Source organism: Juglans microcarpa x Juglans regia, chromosome 4S, assembly GCF_004785595.1.
Source record: "Juglans microcarpa x Juglans regia isolate MS1-56 chromosome 4S, Jm3101_v1.0, whole genome shotgun sequence".
Lineage (NCBI taxonomy): Eukaryota > Viridiplantae > Streptophyta > Magnoliopsida > Fagales > Juglandaceae > Juglans > Juglans microcarpa x Juglans regia.
This window is the reverse complement of record NC_054601.1, coordinates 1017147-1039762: the sequence shown is the minus strand read 5'-3', so window position 1 is coordinate 1039762 and position 22616 is coordinate 1017147. Positions and strand designations below refer to the sequence as shown.

At 38.4% G+C, this 22616-nt stretch overlaps 3 protein-coding genes across 3 annotated transcripts; 2 read left to right on the top strand and 1 right to left on the bottom strand.

The window, feature by feature from the left end:
- The first annotated feature begins 845 nt into the window (after window positions 1-845).
- On the top strand, window positions 846-4013 carry LOC121263735 (vesicle-associated membrane protein 711). Its single transcript, XM_041166799.1, has 4 exons — window positions 846-1384; window positions 1715-1905; window positions 2900-3063; window positions 3650-4013. The coding sequence occupies exons 1-4, from the start codon at window positions 1168-1170 to the stop codon at window positions 3738-3740; spliced, it is 663 nt and encodes a 220-aa protein (XP_041022733.1). The 5' UTR covers window positions 846-1167; the 3' UTR covers window positions 3741-4013.
- Window positions 4014-5463: 1450 nt separating this feature from the next.
- On the top strand, window positions 5464-15031 carry LOC121263733. Its single transcript, XM_041166796.1, is given in 11 exon segments — window positions 5464-6950; window positions 7697-8170; window positions 8287-8588; window positions 9419-10141; window positions 10221-10499; window positions 10682-10843; window positions 10955-11893; window positions 11991-12206; window positions 13295-13555; window positions 14400-14679; window positions 14682-15031. Coding segments are annotated over 11 exon segments (5052 nt in total). The 5' UTR covers window positions 5464-5596; the 3' UTR covers window positions 14744-15031.
- A 370-nt stretch (window positions 15032-15401) lies between these two features.
- On the bottom strand, window positions 15402-22378 carry LOC121263734 (probable sucrose-phosphate synthase 1). The gene is made up of 13 exons (XM_041166797.1): window positions 21731-22378; window positions 21560-21649; window positions 20487-20728; window positions 20233-20296; window positions 19399-20097; window positions 19158-19274; window positions 18861-18992; window positions 18607-18783; window positions 18021-18074; window positions 17871-17933; window positions 16804-17748; window positions 16456-16583; window positions 15402-16335 (listed from the first exon to the last, which is right to left on the bottom strand). The coding sequence occupies exons 1-13, from the start codon at window positions 21914-21916 to the stop codon at window positions 16062-16064; spliced, it is 3171 nt and encodes a 1056-aa protein (XP_041022731.1). The 5' UTR covers window positions 21917-22378; the 3' UTR covers window positions 15402-16061.
- Window positions 22379-22616: the final 238 nt, after the last annotated feature.

The window sequence follows — 22616 nt, the reverse complement described above, 5'->3', positions numbered from 1 at the left end:
TCTATTCATCTCTCATTTTCTCACTATTCTCTTATCATCTCACGATATGAAATACAATAAATAGTATTCAATTATCTAATATCACATTACGAGATGATGAGAAAATAATAAAAATTGAGACGATGAGTAACATTACTAAATAAAAATAACAATAACATTTATTTTATGATTTTTAAAGGTAACAAAAACTAAATATAAACACACCATCAACCCAAAACTGAACCACCCCAAAGGATCTCCGCCAATTAATAACTTGTAAAACATACCTAATTACTAAATAGTGGGTTGTGAGTTGTGACACTCGTGTAGAATTAAATATTTTGAGCAAGATTTTTATGATAAACTTCTTTGTATTTTAATAAAAATAAAACTTTTTATATGTCTTAACCAGGAATAATATATTTTTCTAGGCATGTTCTTTGTGTGATTTTATTTTAAATAATACTACTCATCATCTCAATTTTTATCATCTTCCATCATCTTATGATGTGACATTAGATAGTTAAAGATTATTTATTATATTTCACTTGTAAATCTATTATCTAATGTCACAGCATGAGATGAGAAGAAAACAGATGATAGATCTATTTTTTCTTTTATTTTATTTTTCTCAAATATTGTTTAAACATTAAAAAAAAATAAGTACACAAATTTACTAATAGACAATTTTTTAAACATTTTAAAAAAAGAATTAAAATATACCAACAAATTAGCATTTTCCAAAAATAAAATGAAAGGATAATACATATTGATGTCTTAAACAAGATAACATACAAATTAGTAGATTGAAACACGTCGTATTCATAACATACAAGATAACATACATATTGATGTCTTTCTACTATGTCCTAAACACGTCGTATGTCTTATGGGGCAAGGCAAGTCGAAAAGAAAACCTTTTCCAGCTCGACAGTCGTATGTATCGAGGGAGAGAGAGAGAGGGATAGAGGAGAGACCGAGTGGAAGAATCCCGGCTGCTTGTGAGACATAGAATTTCGAGGAAGGAATAGATTCTTGCTGTTGATAATTTGATATAGCTCCCGTAATATTTAATTTATATTATTAGGAGTAGTTTACGGAGAGGGAATCGCATCACCATTTCTAAAATTGAGGAAATTTTTTTAGAGAGAGAGATATAGAGAGAGGGAGGAGGATCTTTGGTGGGGGATGGCGATACTCTACGCTCTGGTGGCAAGGGGATCGCTGGTGCTGGCGGAGTTCAGCGCCACGTCTACCAACGCCAGCGTGATCGCGCGGCAGATACTGGAGAAGATACCGGGAAACACCGACACCCACGTGTCATACTCTCAGGACCGCTACATCTTCCACGTCAAGCGCACCGATGGCCTCACCGTCCTCTGTATGGCCGACGAGAACGCCGGAAGTTAGACACTCGCCCCCTTCTGTCTTTGTTTCTTTTACTTATCTCATCCAGTGGTCTCCGACTTCGATCGAGTTCCTAGTAAATCGAATTTGATATTGATTTCATTTCATTTTGTGTCTGAAATTGTAAATTCGGTATTTTCTCACAAATTTAACGATGTTTGTGTTTGTATATGTGCTTAATGACGTTAGGGTTTCGTTTCCATGAATAATTAATTTGATGTTTTATCCCAAATTCTCTGTTTTTAGAAAAATGAAATATTGCTCGTGTTTGTTGCATCTGGAGTGGAATATGGTAGAGATCTTAAAGCACAGACAATGTTATGTGCAGGAAGACTACCATTTGCGTTTCTCGAAGACATTCATCAGAGATTTGTGAGGACTTACGGCCGTGCAGTTCTTTCGGCCCATGCTTATGCCATGAATGATGAATTCTCAAGGGTTTTGAGCCAGCAAATGGAATACTACTCGAACGACCCGAACGCTGATAGGATAAATCGACTAAAAGGTGAAATGAGTCAGGTAAGTTTTGAATGCTTGCCAGTTGTCATTAACTATGATTTCAACGTTGTTTAGTTTCCTGCCCGTGTAAGTTCTCTTTGAAGAAATACTTAGTACTTTGGGCTTTCTGCTGGTCCTTTATAGCTGACAAAGTAATTCGGATGCATGATTTCATTGCATACGAGTCTCTTTGCTTGAAAAATGAATGTACTCAGTTAGTTATTGTTGCTCGGTGTATAACATTATCCTTGGGACGGTTAAAAGATTATCTATGATTAAACTCCTCACAACTTATCAATGGATATAACCCTTTTGGCATAGCTTTTGGTATGAATAGTTTATCAGTTTGGGTGTGGATGTTCTTATTTGGACATCTTGTTTGCACTATTGGATTTATGTTCTTAATTTCCTGGAATGGATATGGCAAGAATTGATTGAAACTTTAGCGTGGGTTCAGGAAGGCACACCTTTGGTTAATTTGATTCGATGGAGAGATAAATCAGTGGCTCTTTCCAATGTGCAAGCAAGATTGGTTGGATTAGCCCACTTTTCTATAGGTTGTATATATTTGCTTATGTGGCTTTATTGATTGCTGCCACATCGGGCAAATTTGGTTAATTCTTTATTTTATGTGTTATATCCTTCATAATATCAGTTCTTTTGATGGAGAGGGAGTCTGACTTCTTCTATTTCTACATCCAGGATACTACTCAAAAGAACTGAACCATTATGGCAAAAAAATGTTTAATTCAGGGGGAGGTTGTGTGTTAAATCGTGTGTTTTTCCTTCAACCTTAACCTGCTGCTCAAATTTAATGATTTATTTTTTTATGAATAATAAATCATTAAATGAACTATAGTACTTTTTTTGTTGAGTATAATTAAAATGTAATGATTTATAATAAAGGACCAAAAACCGTAATGGTTTGTATAATCTTACAGTTCCCGAGTTCCTGACTTTTTTGTCTTTGAAAGACTATTGATCCCCCCAGTTTTGCAAAATTATGTTTGAGTAGGTGCGAAATGTCATGATAGAGAATATTGACAAAGTTCTAGATAGAGGCGATCGTCTGGAATTGCTGGTTGACAAAACTGCAAACATGCAAGGAAACACCTTTCGCTTCAGAAAGCAAGCTCGTCGTTTCAGAAGCACGGTGTGGTGGAGAAACGTCAAACTCACGTATGTTCTTGAACTAAAGTATCTGCGTTAGAAATTGCATTAAGGGAATATGGATGAAGCATAGCTTGTTTATGCATATATGACAGAATCCAATATATGTTATTATTTTTGTTCAGGCCAAGTTAACTCATGATATCAACCCCTAGGGGTTGATATCATGAGTTAACTTGGTTGGCTCAAGTAGTAAAGGCCTTGGGCTTGGGGGTATGCTCCCCCAGGTCTAAGGTTCAAATCCTCTTGGGTGCAAACAATCTTTAGGGGGCCATCGGACTGGGGGATTTATGCTGTTCCTAGACACCCGGTGCCAATAAAAAAATAAAATAAAAAATTCATGATATCAATCATATTTTAAAAAGCTGCATATACTCACTCCCAACAAGAATCAACCCTTGTTTTCACGGTCTAAATTACTTGTTCCTACTTTCCACAATCTGAAATTTAAACTATAATGAAGCCAGAAAATTATCATATATCCCTTCGGCTTGGAGAAGTGGTGTTTCATGAATTAGCATTACCTGCCTGCTGAGATGGATAACTCTTTTAGCCACTGATGAAATACTTTTTGAATCTGATTATATTCTTGCAGTGCTGCACTGATACTCCTGCTGCTAGTGATTGTTTACGTTGTGCTGGCTTTCGTTTGCCACGGTCTCACCTTACCTTCCTGCATCAAGTGAAGAATTGATGTCGGAGTGAAATTTGGATGTGCGTTCTTTTCTCAACCCTTTCTTATCTGGTGTGATATATTGGATTTTTTGTTTTTCAAATTTCATCTTCCACTGTTGTAAGATGCCTTGGACTTTAATTTTTGCGCTTGCAAACACTTAACTGTCAATGTGAGTGCTTATTTTCGTATTTACTCCTAGCAAGTGCAAGTGGTTCAGGCTGTGTTGTCGCTTGAAGCCATGCCCCGATGAGTATACGGGAAGACCGTCTTGTTTTTTCTTGCAGAAGATGTGGCTTTTTCTTCATCGTTTTTAATGAACTTTTGCATATGAGGTGGGAACAAATGACTCGAAAAGCATACAAGGTTCCCGAATGAACTATACATACTATCAAGATTGTCTTAACACTAATAGTATAAAACAAGTACCTTACTGCAGGACAGGAACTTTCGTAGATCATGCTAATCCTGAAGTTCGTTGGAGTTGTGTGAAGTGAAAAATCAAAGAATTCGACAAATGACTCGTAAAAAAAAAAAAAAAGTAGAATTCGACAATTCAAATTAAACCACCCATAATTTAAACGCGTAATTATACCTATTTAATTGAAAATTTATATTTGTAAATTTTTTTAATTATAATTCTTCCATCATTTTTAGTAACATTTATTTATTTATTTTATTTTTATACATAACTGACTGTCTCAACTAAAATAGTGCTTTTTAAAAATGTTTCTTACTGCAAAAAGAGGTACGTCGATATATTCATTTCACATGAGCTTACTGTTCTCAATGGACAATTATAGTTAGAATAATTATTGTCATGGAATGCTATTTATTACTCTATATCTTATGAAAAATACTTCACATTCTATAAAAAAAACTTGTCAGACGTGGAGTGTGGGGATAAATAGTGATTGGTGTATAGAAATTAAGTAATATGAATAATGGCTATATATAAAAAATTAAGTAATATGAAAGTATGCGTTTGACACTAAACGAGGATACAAATAAATAAAATAGAGATATGTTATTCAAAGTTTTTAATTATATATATATTTTCATATCTAGTCTTATTGATTTTTAAACCTTTTTTTTTCATAAAGTCTTGTAGATCAAGTTTTCTCTTTTTTTTTTTTTTAATGGTATCAACATAGATCCTCATAAAACATATTTTGAAATAATTTTATCATATACTATATCTATATTTTATTACTGTTTCACAATATCGATGTGGTATCATATATATGAATTTGATTTTTAAAATAATAATTGATTCAAAAGTAATGATACACCCAATTATTTTTATAATATTTTATATAACTATATTTTAAAATAAAACTATTTAATAGTGATGTCATTTTTATAATTTATTTTATAAAAATGTCCCTAATTTAACGTAATTGTGTAAATGATTGTAAAAATAATTGTATATCTATTATTTTTATTCATATTTTACTTTTAAAAAGAAATAAAATATATATATATATATAAATTCTAAACGTACAAAACTCGCGTATAAATTTTATAAAAAATAGATCTTTGTAATTTTTTTTTTTTTTTTTTTTTTTTTTTTTTTTTTTTATGTTTTGTGAGATAGATTTTTTTTACAACAAAAGGCTTACAAAATATTTGTGCATCGGGAAAATCCCATTACTCTAAAAATAAAGAAAAGAAAAAGGGTACACTAGGGGTGCACGATAGTTAAGCTGCGCCTTCAATGTCCAAAGTTCCATCTTCTTAGCATCTCTCACCACATGCTCATCGCTCCTCTCTCTCTCTCTCTCTCTCTCTCTCTCTAAATAAAAATCGATCCAACGAAAAAACCAGAGATAGAGAGGAAAGCCTACAAACAAACCAGAAAACGAAGAGATGAAGCAGAGTTCACCTGAAGCAGTCTCTTCTTCATCATCTGCAATCGGTCTACCTGACCAATCACAACCAGCCGCGTCATCATCGGACAAGGCTTCATCAATATCTACTGCGGCGGCGGCGGAGGACCTTGCCGTTGGTTCCAGGGACGGCGGAGGCGTAGCCCATGAGAGCGTTACCGTGGAACGGCGTGGCGAGTTCTCCGCCGTGTGCCGGTGGACGGTCCAGAATTTCCCGAGAATTAAGGCTAGGGCTCTCTGGAGCAAGTACTTCGAGGTCGGCGGCTATGATTGTCGCCTCCTCGTCTACCCAAAGGGCGACTCGCAAGCCTTGCCAGGCTACATCTCAATCTACCTCCAAATCATGGACCCTCGCGGCACCTCCTCCTCCAAGTGGGACTGCTTCGCCAGCTACCGCCTAGCCATCGTCAACGTCGCGGACGATTCCAAGACCATTCATCGCGATTCTTGGCACCGCTTCTCCAGCAAGAAGAAATCCCACGGTTGGTGCGATTTCACTCCCTCCTCCACTGTTTTCGATTCCAAATTGGGTTTTCTTTTCAATAGCGACACGGTGCTGATAACCGCCGATATTTTAATCCTTAACGAGTCCGTTAATTTCACTCGCGATAACAATGAGGTTCAATCCTCCTCGGCCTCGTCGACGATTTCGTCGTCCGTGGTTGCGGGTCCCGTGTCGGACGTTTTGAATGGCAAGTTCACTTGGAAAGTGCACAATTTTAGTTTGTTTAAGGAAATGATCAAAACTCAGAAGATAATGAGCCCGGTGTTCCCAGCCGGAGAGTGCAATCTTAGGATTAGTGTGTATCAGAGCTCGGTGAATGCGGTAGAGTATTTGTCAATGTGTTTAGAGAGCAAGGACACGGAGAAGACGGTTATTTTGTCCGATAGGAGTTGTTGGTGTCTGTTCCGAATGTCCGTGTTGAATCAGAAGCCCGGGTCGAATCACATGCATAGGGACTCCTATGGGAGGTTTGCTGCGGATAATAAGAGTGGGGACAATACAAGTTTAGGTTGGAATGACTATATGAAGATGTCGGATTTCATTGGGCTGGAATCGGGGTTTGTAGTCGATGATACTGCGGTATTTAGTACTTCCTTTCATGTGATTAAGGAGTTTAGTAGCTTTTCCAAGAGCGGAGGATTGATTGGAGGGAGGAGTGGGAGTGGGGCAAGGAAATCAGACGGGCATATGGGGAAGTTCACTTGGAAGATTGAAAATTTCACAAGGTTGAAGGATCTTTTGAAAAAGAGGAAGATTACGGGCCTCTGCATCAAGAGCAGGAGGTTTCAGATTGGGAATAGGGATTGCCGTCTCATCGTTTATCCTCGAGGTATGACTATTGCTGTATTTGTTTTTTCTTGTGAATTCAATTGTTAGTCTTTTAACCGTCAGGGTGGAGCCTAGTGGCGAAGGGAGGGTTTGGGATGAACTGTAAACTAGATGGGTTCAATTCCACATTAACAGTTCCCTTGGATTAACTTATACATGATTTTGGCTGGAGTTATGTATTGGAGTTTACTACCTAGGGGTGGGTCCTTAGGACCAACCTTGGGGAGGTTCCACATCTTGGAAAAAATTGTTGATCTTTATAGGCCTCAATTTGAGGTAATAAGGATTACCAATATCTTTTGTACCTCTAGTATGTTAGTAGAGCTATCTTTAACTTATTAAAAAACTGTTATTTATCTTTTACCACTATCCTTTTCCCTTGAGCTTAATGAAGCTGTGCTGATAGCTGCTTGGCATAGTTGTCTTATCGCGATTTCCCATATGCTGAAGCTCCATGCAGTTTAAGCCTCCGTTCAGTTTAGCATATAATTTTTGTACTCTAAACCTTAACTTTCTTAAACTTGTTGCTTAAGCGTATATGTAGGGAAGTGGGCTTCCAATTCTTTATCTTGTTTGCTTTACCATGCTTGATGGTAGCAGGGAAATTTTTTAGTAACCTTGCATTGTGGGTTGTGATGTATTTCCTGGACCTTTCATTTGTGATTATATGACCTAGGCTGAAAATTGCTTAGGTTGAGCTCAGAAGAGTGAACTGATGAAAATTTCCCATATACTTGATGGTATCAGGGCAGTCTCAGCCACCATGCCATCTTTCAGTGTTTCTTGAAGTTACAGATTCTCAAAATACTTCCAGTGATTGGAGTTGTTTTGTTAGTCACCGGTTGTCTGTTGTGAACCAGAGGATGGAAGAAAAGTCCGTCACAAAGGAATCTCAGAACCGCTACTCCAAAGCTGCAAAGGACTGGGGTTGGCGTGAATTTGTGACGCTCACTAGTTTATTCGATCAAGATTCTGGATTTCTTCTTCAGGATACAGTTGTCTTCTCCGCAGAGGTCCTTATATTAAAAGAGACATCAATAATGCAGGACTATACTGACCAGGAAACTGAGTCTAACAATGCTGGTTCACATACAGACACGGTTGGGAAAAGACGCTCATTTACATGGAAGGTGGAGAACTTCTTCTCCTTTAAGGAAATAATGGAGACCCGCAAAATATTTAGCAAATTTTTTCAAGCTGGTGGATGTGAGCTTCGGATTGGTAGGTATCCACCTCTTTCCTTCTCCCCTGGAGAGGTAGTTGCAGTTGTTGCATTTCTGTATTTGATTGACGGTGGTTGTTATTGTTTTTTCTTTTTTTTTTTTTTTACGACACAGGTGTGTACGAGTCCTTTGAAACCATCTGTATATATTTAGAGAGTGATCAGTCAGTTGGCTGTGATCCAGATAAAAACTTTTGGGTTAGATACAGGATGGCTGTTGTAAATCAAAAGAACCCAACAAAGACGGTGTGGAAGGAGTCTTCTATTTGTACAAAGACATGGAATAATTCTGTCTTACAATTCATGAAGGTTTCAGATATGTTGGAAGTGGATGCAGGGTTTCTTGTGCGTGACACTGTTGTTTTTGTCTGTGAAATATTAGATTGCTGCCCTTGGTTTGAGTTTTCAGATCTGGAGGTTAGTATTTGTGGGTCTGTTTCATCTCTATGTTACATGGAAGTCATTATAAAGTTCTTTTCATGTTCTTCTAGTGAGTTTGAACCTATTAGGCTATTACTGTATATATTTTCGTTGGCCTTTGTAGAAATTATTTTCTTAGTCAAAAGCAATTTTCCCATAGTTAAAGACTAACCTAATATTGGCTGCAGACGCAAACTTGGTGTCTGTGTAACTCTTATCTAACCCTCTTTATTTTTGTTCTTCATGTAACGTGGCTTTGGCTATATACTGAAAAAGATCCCTAGGTGCTTAATGATGATGCATTTATGAAAAGGGATAGTTCATAATTCTTTTTCCCCTTCTTCGTAGTTGGTTGCTTTCTCTTGTATTGACCCTACGTACTTTGGTTGACCCCCTTTGTGTTTTTCAGAAAATTGACGTACTTATAAAAATAATTATCTTTAGGCCATTTCTTGTATACATTCAGTGTACTTGGTTACTATTTATATATATAATATTTTTACTTATAAAAAAAAAATTTATCTTTAGGCCATACACTGACGATTTGAAGCATAGGTTTTATTCATGGTATATTATTGTAAAAAAATTGAACGTCACCTTTTTTGTCCGTAGCTTTGAGTGCGCTGTTCAAAAGTTAGATTGGTATTATCGTTTGAACGAAGAGGCTCCAGATTACAAGTTGTAGAAACCCAAGCTCATTTAGGTTAAATAGTTTGGGGTATATATTTGCATATACTATGGATTTTTACAAATTTATTAGAAAACTTATTTGCTCTCCTTTATGTGGTGGTTGTAACTGTGTTTATGCGTGGCCTAATATTGTTCAGGTTTTGGCTTCGGACGATGATCAGGATGCTTTGACAACAGATCCTGATGAATTGATTGACTCTGAAGACAGTGAAGGAATAAGTGGGGATGAAGAAGATATATTTAGAAACCTTCTCTCTAGAGCTGGTTTTCACCTCACATATGGAGATAATCCTTCACAACCACAGGTCACTCTACGAGAAAAGCTTCTGATGGATGCTGGTGCAATTGCTGGTTTTCTGACTGGACTTCGAGTGTACCTTGATGACCCTGCTAAAGTAAAGCGCTTGCTTCTTCCAACGAAGCTCTCTGGTAGTAATGATGGAAAGAAGGCCACAAAACCTGATGAATCTTCCCCTAGTTTGATGAACTTGCTGATGGGAGTCAAAGTTTTGCAGCAGGCAATCATTGATTTACTGTTGGATATTATGGTTGAGTGTTGCCAACCTTCCGACGGAAGTTCTAATGGTGATTCTTCTGATGCAAACTCGAAACCTTCTCCAGATGGAAGTGGATCTGCAACTCCGTTGGAATCCGATAGAGAGAATGGAGCAACAGAATCTGTGCAATTTCCTGAATATGAGAGATTGGATTCTGGTGTTGATGAAGGTGGCAGTGCATCTGCTGTACAAAGCTCTGACATGAATGGGCTAGATCGACCAGAAAAGTCTTTTCCTGGACAACCTATTTGTCCACCAGAAACATCTGCTGGGGCTTCAGATCAAGGACCCATTCGCTCAAAGGTACACTTATATTTCATAGTAAGTGAACTGCTTTGCTTCAAAGTTGATGTTGGCTACTTAAACAGATTTTATTTTTTAGACAAAATGGCCAGAGCAATCTGAGGAGCTTTTAGGCTTGATTGTAAACTCGCTGAGAGCGCTAGATGGAGCTGTTCCACAAGGGTGTCTGGAACCAAGGAGACGGCCTCAGTCTGCTCAAAAGATTGCACTTGTATTGGATAAAGCTCCCAAGCATTTGCAAGCAGACCTTGTAGCGCTGGTACCTAAGTTGGTTGAGCAGTCTGAACATCCACTAGCTGCTTGTCTGCTCCTTGAAAGACTTCAAAAGCCAGATGCAGAACCTGCATTAAGGATACCTGTAAGATAGCATCTGTAGAGGCTATACTTCCTTTTCTCAATAACCTGTTGGGCTTGTTGGCATGTGCTTTCAGGGTTATTCTTGGAAAATATAAGCATCTTTGTGGAATATATTTTTCTGTAACTGAATGTAGTCCATTGCTGTATCTTTCATTTTCTTAACTTGATTAATATGTTTCCTAGGTTTTTGGTGCTCTAAGTCAACTGGAGTGTGGCTGTGAAGTGTGGGAACGTGTTCTGTTTCAATCTTTTGAGCTTTTGACTGGCTCAAATGATGAACCTCTTGTCGCAACTATGGATTTTATATTCAAAGCTGCATCCCAGTGTCAACATCTTCCTGAAGCGGTATGCATTAGAGCATTCTGAAGTTTGATTGGGTACTTTTACTCGTGTTTTTATTTTAATTTTTTAATTTCTTTTCTTTAAATGTAGTAACCTTCTTTCTCTCTATTATAGGTCAGATCTGTCCGTGTTAGGCTAAAAAATTTGGGTGTTGAGGTGTCTCCTTGTGTCCTTAACTTTTTAAGTAAAACTATAATTAGTTGGGGAGATGTTGCTGAAATCATACTTAGAGATATTGATTGTGATGATGATTTTGGGGAAAATTGCTCGACAATTCCCCACGGGCTTTTCTTATTTGATGAATATGGTCCTACTTCCGAAAGGCTGCATCTGGTGGAAGAGCAGGCTTTCCGTGCTGGTCATCATTTTTCTGACATTTATATCCTTATTGAGATGCTATCTATACCTTGCCTTGCTGTTGAGGCTTCTCAAACATTTGAGAGAGCTGTAGCTCAAGGTGCCATTGTGGCTCAATCAGTAGCCATGGTGTTGAAAAGGCGTCTAGCGCAAGGATTGAATCTTAGTGCCAGTTTGGTTACTGAAAAGTATCAGCATGAAGGTGCTGTAGCAGAGGTTGAGGCTGACGAGCAGCCAACACTCCAACGAGATGATTTTACTTCGGTTCTTGGTCTTGCTGAGACATTGGCCCTCTCGAGAGACCCTGCTGTGAAGGAATTTGTAAAGATCCTGTACACAATTTTGTTTAAATGGTATGCTGATGAATCTTACCGAGGTAGGATACTGAAGAGGCTTGTTGACCGCGCCACTAGCACCGTCGGTGACAATCGTGAAGTAGACTTAGAGTTGGATATATTAGTTACTTTGGTTTCTGAGGAGCAAGAAATTATTAGACCAATTTTAAGCATGATGCGGGAGGTTGCTGAACTTGCCAATGTTGGTCGAGCTGCTCTTTGGCACCAGCTTTGTGCTAGTGAAGATGAAATTATTCGTATGCGTGATGAAAGAAAAGCTGAAATTTCCAATATGGTCAGAGAAAAAGCAATCATAGCACAAAAACTGAGTGAATCTGAGTCCAACAACAATCATCTCAAGGTATTTGATGTCTCAATTAGAATGATATGATTTCAACTTTTCATATTTTTCTAGTATTTTTGGAGAATGTGAATTGAAGCTTTACATGAAATGGCAGTCAGAAATGAGGGCTGAGATGGATCGGTTTGCTCGGGAAAAGAAGGAGCTCTCTGAACAAATACAAGAAGTTGAAAGTCAGCTTGAGTGGCTTCGCTCAGAGCGGGATGATGGAATTTCAAAGCTCACTTCAGAGAAGAAAGTTCTTCAGGATCGTCTACATGATGCAGAGACACAACTCTCCCATTTGAAGTCACGTAAACGTGATGAATTGAAGGTATCAAGCTACCATAACTTTGACCATCAGTTCCTTGCCTTTCTTTTAAGTTTCTTTCTGCAAAAGAGGGAAAAAGACTGACTATATTTTCTGTTTTAGGTGTTATATGATCTTTATGGTTTGTCTCATCATAGTTTTCTTGGTTGTATAAAAAACTATGTGCACATCTTCTATGACTATTGGCTGCATTTTTAACATCTCCATCATGCCTGCTCTGGGAGAATTTTCTGTAATTTACCTCCCTATCTATCTACTGTAAATTTTTACTCTGTTTGGGACACATTGATGCATTGTAGGGCGTCTAGTATTTGAAAGGTCCTGGTGTTTTGATGCTGTTAATAGATAAGAGTATTCATTTTATCAGTACTTTTTCGGAGGAAATTCAGAAATGGATATATGTCTAGTTCTAAGTTGCTACCAGATTTCTTCAGTCTGGCTTTGAACTAATTACTCTGCTATTGAAATTGAGTAGAAAACATTACCATTCAAGTCTACATTCAATTTTACTTCATTTACCATCTTCTCTTGCTCTGCACTTGCAATCTTAGGTTGTGGCTTGAGCAGCCACGTTCTGTACAACTATATAGCATCAGAACTACAAGCACTTGAGGGTGATTTGTGTCTTGCTGTTTCCTCCCGCTTTTTTTTATCTGCTTGCTTCCTAGTTTGATACTTTTGAGAACTTGGGCCTCGTTCACTTTCACAAAACTTTTCATCTCATCTCCATCTCATCTCATCTAATCATTACAACATTTTCAAATTCCCACACAAAATAAAATAAACAATTCAACTTTTTCAAATCCCAAAACAAAAATAATATTAAAAAAATATATTCTAACAATATTTTATTCAACTTTTAACTTTTATCTCAACCCATCTCATCTCATCTGTGAAAACAAATGAGGCATTAGTGTAAGATTATGTTTCGATCTCCCAATAAAGGCATCCTTTCTTTTTGAAGCATGGCATTTATAGAAATTTTAATTGGATAAACTGTAAGTCCAATGAAATTGCTATTTTATTTGGGAGGAGGGGAGGGGTTTTTTATTTGGCATTGCATTTTTCTGACTGCAATTTGTACGTTACAGAAAGTTATGAAGGAGAAGAATGCTCTTGCTGAAAGGTTGAAAAGTGCTGAAGCTGCACGGAAAAGATTTGATGAAGAACTGAAACGGTATGCCACAGAAAACGTGACTCGAGAGGAAATCCGTCAGTCACTGGAGGATGAGGTTCGGCGATTGACACAAACAGTGGGGCAGACTGAAGGAGAGAAGCGTGAGAAGGAAGAGCAGGTTGCTCGGTGTGAAGCATATATTGATGGGATGGAATCAAAATTGCAGGCGTGCCAGGTTTTTTCTCTGAAATAGCTTGTGCTTTTTTCACACTCCCTTCTGTATTCATATGGTCATCTTTGTTTTGTTCTTCCATCACTTGATTTCTTTAGAGGTCAAAATACTTGGTTGTGGTTCTACCTCAATCAAGCTAACAACTGCATTGATGTCCAGTAAAATTAACATATAGCTGCATACATTGACATTGAATTTGATCGACAAGATAATTTGCTAAATAAATCCTGGTAGACGATCTAACCCGTTTGACTGAATGAACTCAATTTGAATTGGTACGACTCATTTAGGTAACTCAAATAAAGATGAATTTAGCATTTGTTTGGTTGGACATACTGCGTGCTAATAATTTATAGAAGAGTAGTGCTACATATACTTATACTTTTACTTACAAGACTCATTTTGTCAGTTTTGTTTTTAAATTCAAATTTTGAATTTCAAATTTCATAATTTCCAGCATATCAATAACTGACATATGGAGAAGTAAGTTTTTTGTAAGTTTTTCTTAAGTACAAATGGCATTTTTCATTTATGGAATAGTATAGTGGTATCAATAGGTGGGAAACTGCTAAAATTGTCTATTTGAAACTCTTTGGCTTAGAATGTTGAATTTGGTTGCAATATGGCTTAGAGTGGATATCATTATTATGTTGTTAAAAAAATCCTATAAACTTTTGTGAGCTTACCTTGAATTTGATTGCCTCTCTCTCTCTCTCTCTCTCTCTCTCTCTATATATATATATATATATATGTGTGTGTGTGTGTGTGTGTGTGTGTGTGTGATGACTCTGAAGATGAAGAATAACAGAGTGGTGGATTGATGGTTCTCTCTCCTTTTCTCATGCAGCAATATATTCACACCCTTGAGACTTCACTCCAGGAAGAAATGTCGCGACATGCCCCTCTATATGGTGCTGGTTTGGAAGCTCTGTCAATGAAGGAGTTGGAGACATTGACACGTATTCATGAAGAAGGGATCAGACAGATCCATGCTCTTCAACAGCGGAAAGGGAGTCCAGCTGGCAGTCCTCTTGTGAGTCCTCACACCCTTCCACACAATCATGGGTTATACCCTGCTGCACCACCTCCAATGGCTGTTGGATTGCCTCCTTCACTCGTTCCAAATGGGTTGGGATCCACAGTAATGGACATGTGAACGGTGCGATTGGACCCTGGTTCAACCATACTTGAGTTCTGCCAATATATAGGCATTGGTTCACTCAGTTCAATGGATCTGAGCGACATCTTAGTATGAAGGCATGTGTTATTTCTCTTTTTTCGAGTTATTTTTTTTGGCATTTTGACTGGTAGAACTGTTGGAACACACGCGTTGGTGAGGGAAGGAATAACAAGGGTGGATGGGAAGAATTTAAGTGAGGAAGTGGCTGTGGGTCCAATAGAACTGACAGTTGCAAATGCCACACTATTTGCATCTTTCTATTACAGCTAAATCATAGGCTTTTTGCAAAGTTTTGTCAATCGCGTTTCATTTACATCTATTATCGATTCTCTCTCTCTCTCTCTGATATAACTCCAGTTTTACGAGAGAATGGTCTTGCTGTCGTCCGAGCAACGCAGGGAGAGGAGGCCGTAAATGATACTTATGTGAGAGACACGTCGGGGAATAATGTGGTAGACATGACTACTTTGTACAGTGGATGAAAAGAGGGAGGGGTCTAGTAGCAGGCCATCAAGTCGAAGAATATCGAGACCGAGGGACCGACCGACCTTCCCAGAACGGTCCTGGAGACGTGCTCAAATCTCAAATGGTTTTATACGCAGAATTAGAAAACATCCAATACTAGTGCTTTTTGTCCCAAGCAGATTTAACAATTCATCAGAGAAAACATCATACCAATAATCATTAACATAAATAAAGAATAGACGTTACATCGTCGTACGAATTGTCCAAATAGCCTCCCATTTCCCCGGTCACCGTTAGTACCGCAGATATTAGCCGCGGAATCCTTCACTCAAAAAAAAAGGACATACCAAAGCACTTGGATTACTTACATACATCAAAGGTAATCACTCAGATGCGAAGAGAAATTATTCGTAAAAAAAAAAAAAAAACACCAAAACTTTTGTATACCCATAATCCGTGTTTTATGCCCCGCTGGCGTATAACAAAACAAGAAAGGAGAATTTAACTACAGCAGACAAGCCGAACAAAGCCCACCTTTGTCCTTGTGCAACTATATAATATAGAACGGTAGAACTTCGACGGGGGAACCCGAAAGGCAGAATTATGAATTAAAAAAAAACCAGGATCATGCTGCCAGCAGATGCTTATTTATATATAACCCCAATTGGTACCAAAGCTAGGCAAGAAGGAAATTTGAAGGGCAACGGTGTACCGAAGAAGGGTGGTCGTTTTAGAAAGACGGAGTAGACTCCTTTTGAAAGAACTAAAAATTGAGAATATTTTTAGGAAGCTGATGATATAAAGAAGGCCCGACCATTGATATGACAGACCAAACATTTCAGTGCCAAATGATGGGTTCTACTTCTACCCCGTACGAACCCCTAGTTTTTGCAACGAGACTCTGATGTCGTTGCTGTTGCATCCCTCGGCTTGAACAATATTGGGACTATCAAATGGCACAACGTGTTCTAGAGGATAACTTCTGTTAGCATGAAGGTCACGAGCACTTGTACCGGCTCCCTTCAGTATCACAGTTTTATGGACACCACCGAGCAATCCTTCATAATCCGTATCTCCGCATTCTCCCACGAAGACCACAGTATTTGACAGGTCCATGCCCCAGCGGACAAACAGATACCTGCAAGAAGATGTACGAGTGCTCCATAGTTACCAAAAGAAAAGAAACAGGAAACGACGTGAACTACTACTATTACAGGAGAAAAATTTGAAAAATAGTAAACCTCTCAATGTAGCATACCTTAGGGCTTGGGATCTAGAAGCCAACACAGGGATTATATTAAGCTTTGAACCATTTTGGCAATATATAACATGGCACCGAAGAGCCTGAATTCTCATCAATTTTCGAAGTTCCTTAACCGGGGGGATCTGTGATGGCAAAATGGTTACTAAAAAATAACTTCAAAATTACAAAAAGAAGCATCGGTAAGCAGTAAAACTAAGAAAATATGTGAAAAATCCAACTACAAACGAATTGATCTAATAACTAACAGTGCAAAGATGTAGCCTTATATCAGAGAGAGAGGCTTTGGTATAACACCACTTTTCCTATATGTCTTTTCACGTATAGAATATAAAGAAAGATTACCAATGATAGGTCTTTCACTTTAAAAGCATAACAATGCACAGAAGATCCTGCTTCATCTTCTGCAACAATTTTTCCTTCTCCCTTTCCATCATTGATAGAAGCAGCCCAACGGACCAAAGTTTTCCTCAAACCTTCTCCACCCCAACGGTATTCAGTGTGTGATCGATAATCCAAGTCTACCAAAAAGGGAAGACCAGAAGGACTGTCCTCAGAGTTAGAGGATGGATAGTAGAGCTCACTGCCACTGTTACAGATAAAAGCATCAAATTCTGACGGGCTCAAGCCTCCTGAGACCAAAAGAGAGTGCACTTCAGATATTGTCAGTGATGTTGACAATATGAACCCAATGGATCCTGCACCCCAGTCCTTCCCTGCCACCTCAACAACTGTTTCAATAATTTCATGAAAATCTGAGGTTGTATTGCCATCCACGGCAATTACAAAAATATACTTCCTCCTCCTCAATGCTGGAAATTTACTGGTGTTGTCTGCTTTCTCCATTGACGAAGCCTTTTGTGTACCTCCTATAACACCCTTAGACAATGCCAAAACAGCATTTTCAGGTCTACTCTTGCCATCAGAACCATTTTCTTCAGTGTCTAAAATATTATCAAGTGTGGAAACCCCGTCATTTTTCTCCCCATCCAATGAAAGCTTTAAGTTTAAAGATAGATCCTGCATATCTCTCAAGGAATCACCAGGTGAATCTGATTCTGAATTTCCAAATTCCGCATCACTTCTTTGCCATTGTGGCTGCCTTGGTCTGCAACTGGCTATTCGAGATAAGTATGTCTTACAATGCTCTGGCCATGAAAAAAGATGAATATTTTTCAGTCCATTCTGCCGGCATCTTGCCCAAAGTTGCTTTTCTGAAACAAGCTTCAGAAGAGCATCAGCAATAGCTTGCTGATCACTTGGATCAACAAGTAGACCATTGTCAAGTACCTGTAATAAGTCTATCATCAGTTTTATTAAAGCTAGAACGAACCTTTGACAGAACATTAAGCCACTAAGAGGAATTAAAAAAATCCTTCAAAGTAAAAGAAAGGCTCCATAAATGGACAGACCCTATGAATATCCACAGGACCCCCGTTTTTGGTGGCAACAATTGGCAAACCATAAGCTGCCGCCTGCACAGAAGAGGAACTAAAGTTGAGTTTTGTACAAAATAACATCTAAAAAAATAAAGTGTCCTAATGAAAGATAAAGACAAACACCTCAATTAAAGTAAGGCCAAATGGCTCAATGAAAGCTGGATTGATGAAAACACCCTGCAGAAACAAAATAATTGAGATAATAGGTCAAGCAACACATGAGGTGGGGAAAATTGAATCAAATCAATATGGTGTAAAGATGAATAACTTCGAGTGTGAGGGAAACATGTAGAGAACTTCAGCCAACAAAGTTATTTTGGTGAGATAAAATTGAAATTTAATTCAGACCATACCAATATGACAACAAAACTTGATATGCTCTAGCAGAGATGATAATACTTGCCCTTTCCCCGTGACACATTAAAGCAGGGTGTCCCACTTAGTTAAGTGATCTCTTTGACATAATACTTCCCATGCAGAGAATTGATAAGTGAACTTTCCCATTTATTTCAATATTCAGCAAGCCTATATTAAGAAAAAATGAACAAGAAGAAAACATTCACAAGAGCTAATGGGAAAACATATGCCTAGACAAAGACTTCACCAAATGATGCCAATTAAGCCATGTTGTGCGGTTATATATTTTACTTTATGGTACTTTAACCAGTTGATCCCATTCTCGCAAAAATATGAAAAATAAAAGCAGAACCTTTGTTTTTGCTGCTAGACGATAGATGTTAGGAACATCAGACTGCTTGTGGTGTTTAGGATATGCCACTTGTCCATACAGATCATATTTGTCGATCAGCTTAAGAATTGAAAGAAGCACAGATGCATTTGTGCTAGACATTTCATCAATATCGTCACGGTTTCCCATTATTAATGTCTGGAACAATAAAAAAAAGTGCTATCAAAATCAAATTTTATGTGCAAGGTAGGTACAGTTCAAGGGTTAGAACAGACAAGGTTAGCAAGCTCCCTCAGTGGGCGGCATTCTCCAAATGCTTTGACTAAGGTTGTAATATTCTTTTTAGGGTCTGCTCTGGCAAGGGCAAGTATCATAGGCTTGCGTGGATTGGAAAAGAAACGCATAATCTGCCCAAGTGAAATCTCTGGCATTAGTAATACAACTGAAATTCCTACCACACCAGTAAAATGTTTATCGGCATATTTGCTGCAGGGCAATCAAAATTGAAAGGGCAGCAATTTATAGGCTCCCACACAATCACAAACCAAACACTGGTAATGACTGGACATTACCTCAGACCAAATTGGTGGGTCAGAAGAAGCAGAATGGTCTTCATTTCTTTCCACATCCCCGTCCATATCACCGTCATGTGGAACAATGTGGTGAAATTCCATTCCAGGAGGAATCACCTGGAGAATGTTGTGAAAATTTAAACACAAATAGCAAGTTAGGGAAACTTGCTATAGATGCAGAAAGGAGCCTGACGACTCATAATTTTAATAATGAACTTGAGAACAGTATCTTAATACTTACAACCATCCGAGGCATAAACCTGCCATAACAGCTCACACCCCTTTTTATCCTCGCTCTCAATTTGCGTTCTAGTATTGGATCAAAACCATCGTACAGGCGCCATTGCTCTTCAATCTCCTGTCTAGTGCTGGTTATAACAATTTCAGAGGCATCAAGAGATAGCTCCTCACCTTCTATCCTCCGCATTATTTTGTATGTCGCATTTATCTCTTCTCTTGATTGCCGTCCTTGCTTTAAATTTTGTTCAAGCTTATCTCGTCCTAGTGAATGGCCAGTAAAAAGCATAGGTACATTTAAAGCTCCAGACAAGAGAGCAGCAGAGTCACCTGCATCTGCATAATGTCCATGGATTGCAACAGGCCAGGCAGGTTGGCCACTGCCAATTTGCTCACCCAGAACTTTGGACATCTGTATAATGTGGCGGAGTGCACCATCAACAAATTCAGGAATGTAGGGCCAAAGGAGTTCTTTAGGAATATATTTATCTTTTGGGCCAAACGGTATACGGATTATATATGCCCCGCCACTTTCCCCAAGCTCCTGCATTGAATTTTCAGAGCTTCTTGTATTCAGCATTTCAGTTGGTTCTCCATAACTCCAGTCTACATCCGGAGAAGATATTTGTCTCGTCAGCAAGTCCACCCGATAAACACCTGGCATCGTACCTAAGGCCCTGGCAAGTTCTACCACGTACTTAACCTGGTGATAACATATATCATTCAAACCCCACCACAAGCAGTTCTCAGAAATGTGTGTCTTGAAATATCCCTGACTAAATGAGAAGACACATCATTTTTTCATTTTAACAAACTAAAGTACATGGCCAAAAGTCACCTGGCCCCCTGTATCAGAATCACGACCAAGCTCCATGTTTTCACCACGTATCAGGCCATGAAGGCTGCATGAAAATTGCTTGTTAAAAAGAACTAAATACCATACAAATGATGGGAATATCACAAGCTTTTTTTTCAAATATCAGAAACAAATCCGTGCTTTTTTTTTGGGTAAGAATTAATTCATGTTTATGTCTGCTGATTTCAGAATACACCCCCATAAAACATTATAAGATAAAAGTTTTCAGTTCATGCCTAATTAACACAATGTAGAGTTTCTTCTCCTTGTGCTGGCTGGCCCAGTTCTCCATCACATCAACAGAACTGATTCTGGGCATTCTTCCTCTAGTGCTATCGACATGAGTCGAAATATCACCAATCACATCTCCTTTTTCTCCCTCTGACAAGTCTTCTGACATATCAGCCGTTGCCTCTCTGCGGCCTCTTTCTCGTTCGAGACGGCGTTTAGCTGTATGCTGAGCTTCCTCTCCCTCTAGCTGATAAAAAAACCATCAAATCAGCACAAAATTTAAAAAAGAAAAAATGGGATTGTATTCTCTGACCAGCATGAATTCCATTAAATTACATCCAAGTTCAGACGATATTCAATTATTAATTATTGTATAAAAGGTCGGTAATCAAATTATGACAATGCAAAGTAACGTCTATCACATATCCTCTGATGTTAGTTCAAATATGCAGCAAGGGATTGTGGGAAAAAAACGATGAAAACAACATTAAAAGCACTTATATGTGATCATACGGCATAATGCAATGAAACTCTCAAAACAGCAAAATCAGTCATCAAGCACTCCAAAAATTGGGGGATGACTAGTAACACAACGAGCATTCATTTGCCAATATTAGTATAATCATCAAGTAAAACTTCCAAACAGCTCAAGCAAGCGTGTATTTACATGCAAGGCAAACATTGCGTGGCAAATGAAACGCTCAGAGAACCAAACCAAACAAAGAAAATAATTGCAACTTTTTAAGTTTTCGAGTTTGGACATGTAACGATAGCCATAGTTATATATCGACCATCATAGCGATCAGGGAGTGAAATCCATCGAAAGCAAACTAACAAAATCCAGTGTGTAAGTAATAGCAAAGCGATTTATATAGAAATCGAGGCTGTACCGTATCCAATCAAAGCAAGAAGTTCGTCTTAATGATCATCGTGATGAAAACAAAATACAAAACCACTTTACTAGTATATACGCGTGTGTGCAAGTACATATATACACATGCAAATAAAAAACTATAAAACTATAAAACCTTTTTGCTCAAAAAGGCGAACAAAAGAGAAGAGAAACAAGAAAGAAGACCTGCTTCTTCTTGCGAACCAAATTCCAAATCCGCCAGCACATGTTCTCCAATCTCGTGTTCCTCTCCTGCGGACTCCTAGTCGCCGCAGCCTAAGCAATGGAAATTAATCAATTCAAAATCAAACAAAAAAGAGGAAAACAAAAGGAATGAGAAGATATTTGAATGAATACTCGAAGCCATGAGCGGTGGAGATCGGTCTCGTCGAAGCCGGTGATAACCTCCTCCACAAAGTAGCGGGTGGGGCTGAAATGACCTCTCTCTCGGAGCAACAGCGAAGATTTCTTGGCGTCGTCGAGCCCCGGCCCGACGTCCAGGATCGCCTCCAGGTAGCTGTTTATCCAGTCGTTTCCCGCCATCTCCAAACGCTTTCTCAATTCTCAACGCTACAATGTGCATGCGCCGATCTATAGCTATGTATGTGTGTGTGCGCGCGCGTGAAAATGTTGATTTCTGTTCGTCTATACACAAAAACATACACAGAACGAAAGAGGAAAAGCGAGAGATGATCAAATGGTAAGCCTCCACATTCAGTTGGGAGTGTGTAGTCTAAAAGAGAGAAACCGAGAGGAACGGTTATGGTGCTGTGCTTGTTATTAGATCCGAGTGAGAGACACAGAGTGCGACAGAGAGTGGAGGACTTGGTAGTTAGGAATGGGGAGGTGTCATCACAGAAATTCCACGTTTCCGAGGTTCGAGCGACTTCTCTGGGAAAAACTTTATATGACTACTCAGAGAGAGAGAGAGAGAGAGAGAGAGAGAGAAGAGGCTCTGTTACCCTCTTTTGGACTCGATATTCTCACCGACTTATGTTTACCGCTTCTCCTTCGTAACGCATCTATAAAAAAAATAAAGAGAATTTAAAATTTTAATCTTATTTTTTTATAAATAAAATATATTCTTTTATAACGTGAACAATAAGCTTGGACGCCCGGCTGATTGGCATCAACTAGCTTTTAAAATGGAGGTTTTAAGTTAGAAAATCTCTCCCTGTAAAAAAAAAAAGATTAGACCCGGAAGATTCGAAGAACTCGAAAGGAAAATAAAGCAGTGTGAAAT